General features: G+C 30.9%; 1 protein-coding gene across 1 annotated transcript; it reads left to right on the top strand.

Moving 5' to 3' along the window:
* On the top strand, window positions 4,880–6,478 carry LOC109328862. Its single transcript, XM_019562486.1, has 5 exons — window positions 4,880–5,111; window positions 5,196–5,402; window positions 5,486–5,578; window positions 5,661–5,762; window positions 6,003–6,478. The coding sequence occupies exons 1-5, from the start codon at window positions 4,902–4,904 to the stop codon at window positions 6,396–6,398; spliced, it is 1,008 nt and encodes a 335-aa protein (XP_019418031.1). The 5' UTR covers window positions 4,880–4,901; the 3' UTR covers window positions 6,399–6,478.

Raw genomic sequence — 6,914 nt, 5'->3', positions numbered from 1 at the left:
AATCTAAACAAACAAGTCATGTAATATATTTAAAACAAGACATGTTCACATAATAGACCCATCATAAGATACCTAGCACAACATAAATTTCTAGTCTTTGGACAGAGAAATTAATTTGTAAGTGGTACTGTCAATGTAATGATCAAATATTAACAATTAGTTCTGTCAAATAATAGCCTTTCTTTGGAGCGACTATTATTCGCATGGAAAAAAACTTTATAACTGTTACATATTTATCATCACAGGTATGTTATTATTTGGCCAAATTGTGTCTTCCTTTGGGCCGAACACAATTCGCATAAATAATCTCATATTCATCTGTGTAATTCAATTAATTTCCACAATAGAGGTTACTTTGGCAACATATTGCATCAATTGATCCAAAATAATTACCAGACAAATAAAATTAAAACATGGGTCCATTACAAAAATTAATATCATATATGTAGAATAATGAATCCAGTGAATAAAATTCACAGTGTAACAAGTCTATCACTATAATATGTACCCAATTCACGAAAAGTGCAGCAAAAGAAACTTGGCGAACAAAGTCAGTATGCACTATGTTGTATAGTGCCAAAAAAAAATACCCCTTCACTGTTCAATATACTCTTTGGCTTATAATTTTTTTACCAACTACTATGGCTGCATTTAATCCAAATAATTTTCTTATCAGTACCACTGTTGCTTTTGGCAACAGCCACAATAATTTTCTTATCCCTCAATAACCAACAAATACATAAAAATGTGTGTGATATCCACGTGCCCGGTGATTTTCTTTTGATGGGAATACATTCCAAAACCTAAGTGCATTCATGTATACATTCACGTATATATATATATATATATATATATATATATTATCAATCTTTATAATATAACAGCGGAAACATAATTCAATAATCCACAAATTAAAATTAGGGTTCATACAAGATTTGGGAAAACACCCTTAATGGAGAATCATAAAATTCAGAACCTAGTTCTGATACCACTTGTTGGAAATTCCTTATGATATGTGAATACCAATCCTAGAATACCAATCTTAGGATCTTGAATTTAATGATTCTCACACACATATATGAAACAAAAGTTGCAGTGTCATACTTGAATTCATGTTCCTAGATGTGTTCCTTTTGATGTGCGTTTCTGAAAAAAAGCTTTGTGGTATGATGATCTTCCTCAACCAAATCTCTGGGACTTGCGTTTTCACTCTGATGGAGAGATGAGAAAACTAAATTTGATTTGTTATATTGAGGACCATAACCTTCCTGATGTTAACTTATAGGGTTCTCATTATCCCCTGTGGGTTAACCTGATGAGTATCTACCCAAGCCCATATTTGTTATAACCTTTTAGAAATCGAAGGGGTGTCAGTAATTATATCACTTATAATATAACCCAAAAATAAATATTTGATATCATTGTATCAAATATATGAAGCTCACCTTAATTAGAAATTTATAATTTCTAACAATAAACACTCAATTCACCTCGTCTTTGGTGAAAACTGTCAACACGACAATAAATTAAAAGATTTAATTAAACATTTTTTATTTAGTCTTTATTTTATTCGAAACCCAAATCTAATCAAACACCCCTAGTAAATACAATTGGGATAACATTTTTCTTATCAATATTTGCAATGAAAATAACTACAACCATCAAAATCACAAAGTATATATTTTTATTTAATTAGAGGCTTAGAAGAAGTCTTTCCATGAGAGATTAAGAGGGGGAATGGAAAACAATCAAACCATACATAAAGTTTAAAGTTGTAATTTAATTTTATTTTTTTTGTTCTATTAAGGTTGTCCCTCACACTTTGGGTGAGAAATTAATCCGGTAATCACTTTCGGGGTGTGTGATTATCTCTCTCAAAAAGTGTCACTCCTAGAAATCAAACATTTGACATTTTGGTCATCTAAAGGATCTAACCATATTTTATATCACTAGACCAACACCTTGCTAGTTAATTATATATATATATATATATATATATATATATATTGTACTGTGAAAAAATTTCAATGTGATTGCAATTAGGGATAGAAATAGGATTGACCTCTTGTTGTGGTCTTAATACATGACTTATTATAAGCTATACTAGACTTTTTCCAATCAGTGAGTTAGACAAACACTTCTTAAAAAAATGTTAAATATAACATATCAACCTATCTAATTATATTAATATTTATTTTATATTATTTTAATAAAATAAAATTAGTATATGTGCATTTTGAGTATAAAAAAAATATGTGTAGAAATGTAATTATATTGTTATTGTATACATACATTTTTAGAAACATACATATTAGTCTATTTAAAAAAAAGATTTTGAAGTAAACTTAAATGTGAGATCATGCTTTTAAATATTTTTAAAGAAGTAAACATGTCAAACACAAACTATTATATACTGAAAACTCTGATCTAACTCGACCACCCACTTGCAATTACAAATTAAAACCACCATTGTAATATATATTGCTATGGTCGGTTGCTATCCTGAATAAATGGGCCAAGATGCGTAATCTGTAGATAGCATTAACATGGGAAATGATTGTTGTAAGCTAGAGATAAATGGCCACATTGTTTGGACAAGTCAATTTCACGCATGCCATCTAAATGGGTATGATTTATTCCAATGATGTGTTCTTAACCCTAGAAGGATAAATAAATGATTTTGGAATAATAACCACTAACAATAAAGTAGTGTTTAAGAAAGTTAAAAAGTAATCATAGATAAAGACCTATTTTGATCGTTTAAATTTTTTTTTGCATGTATCAATTTGGTCACTATAAAATTAAAAAACAAAAAATGCTCCAAAAACATATCAAACATAAGTCAAATTAATTTTTTTAGCATTTTTATAACATGATAATGATTATATTGACTCATCGATGAACAAATATTACCTATCCCATTTTTTTGATCAATCCAATGAAAAATGTCATTTTTAAGAAGAATTCTAAAAATACAAAATAACATTTTTATATTACTTGAAAAAATTAATTGTTAGGGACATTGAGACATAATAATTTTGGGACACAAGATCCTTTTCAATACAGTGGTGGATCTTCAACTAAAATTTTAGAGAAGACAATAATATTTAATTACAATTTATAATTAAAATTAATCGAATAAAAGTAAAGATATATAATTGTTTCAAAGTTTCAAAATAATATATTAATTCTAAATAACATTTTAACCAGTGTTGTTAAAACTGTACCGATTATCAAACCGGTCAGGGTACTGGTATAGTGGTACAATGGTTCAGTAATTAAACCGGATATACATACTTATACTTATATATATATAAACCTATAACAAAAAATTTCAAATAGGTAGATACTCAAAATTATAATCTATATTCATAATCTACTCAAAATTCATATAAACAAACAACTTTAAGTCTTTAACAAATTCAAAATCTAAATTACAAAATATATATCAATCCAAAAGTATCACTTAACAACCGCAAAATATAAATAAACGACACAAGTTCACAACTCACTCTCACTACAAGAAAAGTTCCTATTAGCCACACTTAATCAGCCACATTAAATAACTTGTATCAAAATTAATGTATAATATAAGCCCATAAATTTATTACTCTAATTGGGCTTCTGGTAAAAAAGGCAACAAAAAAGCCTTTTTTCTTTCTCCTCCCTCTTTTCTTCATACCTTTCTCCTTCCTCTTTTCTTCATACCTTTCTCCTTCTTCCTCCATGGAAAATCGGCTACATCACTCAAATCTTTTGTGTTATTCACTTCAAATGCAGCTTCAATCGCTAAAATTCATCTTCAATCACTGAAATTCGCTTCATTCATTCAAATCCCTCCAAATACATATTTTCGTTCAAATCGCCCTAAATTCAACTTCATTTGTTCAAATCCAGCATCAATCACTCAATCCAACTTCAACCTTCCATCGCTCAAATCCCGTTTCAAATCCAGGTTTACTTTATTAAGTGCAACAACATAATACATGTTGATAGTTAATACCAATTTCTTTTCATGAGTTGACGCGGTTTCTTTATGTTAAACTTTATTAGTTGCAAAATCAAAAATCAATGAATGAAGACAACAAAAGTCATTTTCGTATGAAAGAAGAGCATATAGTGATATTGGTTGTCAAAATTAATTGCATGTTATATTGGGGTTCATTGGAAGACAAGAAGAGAGATAATTGTAAGATTTGCAATGCATCTAGGTGGAAATCTAATGGAAATATTAGTGGTGCAAATGATATAGTGGTTGGCCAAAATAAAAAATATATACCAGCAAAGGTCTTACGGTACTTCCCACTTATACCAAGATTGCAAAGACTATACATGTGTTCTAAAACTGCAGAGCTTTTGAAATGGCATGGAAGGAGTTTGACAAAATGTATCCGGACTTTGCTTTAGATTCTCGTAATATACGGCTTGCATTAGCTACAGATGGTTTCAATCCATTTGGAACTTTAAGTTCTAATAATAGCATTTGGCCTGTGATGTTGTATGCTTACAATTATCCTCCATGGTACTGTATGAAGCAAACTTCTCTCATAATGTCGATGATAATTCCTGGTCCTAAGATGCCTGGCAATAGTATTGATGTTTACTTGCAGCCCCTAGTTTCAGAGTTACAAAAATTGTGGAAAGGAGTGGAAGCTTATGATTCCTCTACAAAAGAATCATTTCAAATGCGTGCATCATTGTTTTGTACTATTAGTGACTTCCCAGGTCTAGACAACTTATCTGGATGGAACACTCATACATCACTTGCTTGTCCATCATGTAATTTTGATACAGAGTCTAAATGGCTAAAGTTTGGCGGAAAATATTGCTTCATGGGACATCGTCGATATTTACCACTAGATCATAATTGAAACTCTTCAGGAGAAATTGAAACTCGAAAAATGCAAGCAATTCAGGTTTGGCATTTGGAAAAAACTAAAAAAGTTATTGTGGAACTCAATGGTTATGGACAAGGCAATGACAATGGCTCAAACTTACTTGTGAGGTTTCTTGGTAAACTAGCTCAAAACTCAACAATTTGTCCTATTTATGTTAAAAGATGGGATTGGATGTCAAAGGATAATAGATACCAACAATGGAAATATATTGAGGTAATTATTTAAAAAATTTGCAATTTTAATAATTTTTTCCTATTGTCATTGAAAATTGACTAGCGTATTTAATAATGTGTGAAGGAAAATTTTGAGTTTGATTATGTTGCTGGAGTCAAATGGGCTATGAGTACTCTAGGTGAAAGATGGAGGGCCTATAAATATAGGTTAAGGTGTAAGTATTTCTATCCTAATAAAAGTAAGGAAGACATACTTGCTAATCCTCCTCCAGGTTTAGATTGTGCTGATTGGACTGCATTTGTGCATCATTATAAGGAGGATAAGATGAAGGTAAACATTATGTTGTGAAGTATTTAATTTCTCCAAGACTTGTATTTTTTTAATATAATGACTACAATGTTTGGCAATTGTAGAAACAAAGTTTGGCGAACACTAGAAGTCGCAAAAATCTTAAAGTTTCCCATGCTGGTGGTAGTATGAGCAATGCAAGGAGAGGTCGTCAAATGGTAAGTTGTCCTAGGTAATTGTATTATTGTAAAGAATGAAGTTTTGTGAATGTAAAAACTTATGTTTCATTGGTTGTGTTAGGAGCTAAAATTGCAAAGACCTGTATGTCGTGGTGAGGTTGTTTTGTCAACTTTATTGAAGAAGGATGGAAGCTATGTAAGCGAAGAAGGAAAAACTCTAGCTGTAAGTAATTTAAAGTCTTTTCATACATGATGTGTTACATATGTCCTAAAAAGTGTATCATTTTTAGAACCATTTCCTAAGTTGTGAAATGGATAATGGTATGCAGTTAGTTAGGTAGGCAAACGCATAATATCATTTTGTCCTTTCTGATTCTATTGATGCAATTTTCCATTATAGGTTACTGCCATGCAATTTGCATTTTGCCACTATATAAATTATTAATTTCTTGTTATTTAATAGGATAAAATATCAGAGCATTTACCTCAAGATCAAGAAAATGTCACTACTTCAGGTGTTTCATCAAAGGTATTTGCTCATCCTAATGATGCAATTGGAAAAGCATATGGAGCTGAACATTCAGGTCGAGTGCATGGTTTGGGCACTGGTATTTGTCCCTCCAGTGTTTTTGGAACGTCTAGACATTTTACTGGTTTTTTGAATTCTAGTGGCTCTAGTCAACATGTTGAAGACTTGAAGAAATATGTACAAACTTTAGAAGTAAAACTATCAGGGTATGAAGAGACCAAGGAGCAACTTGCACATACTCAGAATCGTTTGGCTACTCTTGAGAAGTTTCTAGTCGAAAAATTTGGTAGTGAGTTAACCACTTTCGCTCGTGATGTTCCACCATCTTAGATATGGTTTCTTAAAATTCATGAACTTATATGATCATAACATTTTGCATTTTGTGTTTATCAGCATTTTTGAATGTTAAACATTTGGTAATTGTATAAGATTCAATTTTATTATTATTAGCTAGCAAATATTTAATTTTATTATAAATTTACCATTATATTATTGAAAATAAAGATTGTGAGACAATGACACATTTGGATCATGAGAGGAGTATGTAAGAAAGTAACTTTAAATAAATTTAATTAGCCACGGATGTATTGTGGAAAAATAAGCAACTTAGCCACGGTTGTGGTGTGGCAAAATCAGAAACTTAGCCACGGTTTGACTGTAGCTGAATTAAACAGACTGTGGCTAAATAGATGTTACCACATTTCACAGAAGTGTAGCGAAATAACATAATGACCGTGGCTAATTTTTAGCAACACCATTCCTTGCCACAACGACATTAAGTGTGGCCACTCAATCTAGCTACGGTTTTTCCCCACTTTAGCCACGGTTTCAACCGTGGCTATCAGG

Source organism: Lupinus angustifolius, chromosome LG02, assembly GCF_001865875.1.
Source record: "Lupinus angustifolius cultivar Tanjil chromosome LG02, LupAngTanjil_v1.0, whole genome shotgun sequence".
In the NCBI taxonomy this organism is placed as follows: domain Eukaryota; kingdom Viridiplantae; phylum Streptophyta; class Magnoliopsida; order Fabales; family Fabaceae; genus Lupinus; species Lupinus angustifolius.
Note: the sequence above shows the minus strand (reverse complement) of the source record. Positions and strands in the feature narration are given on the sequence as shown.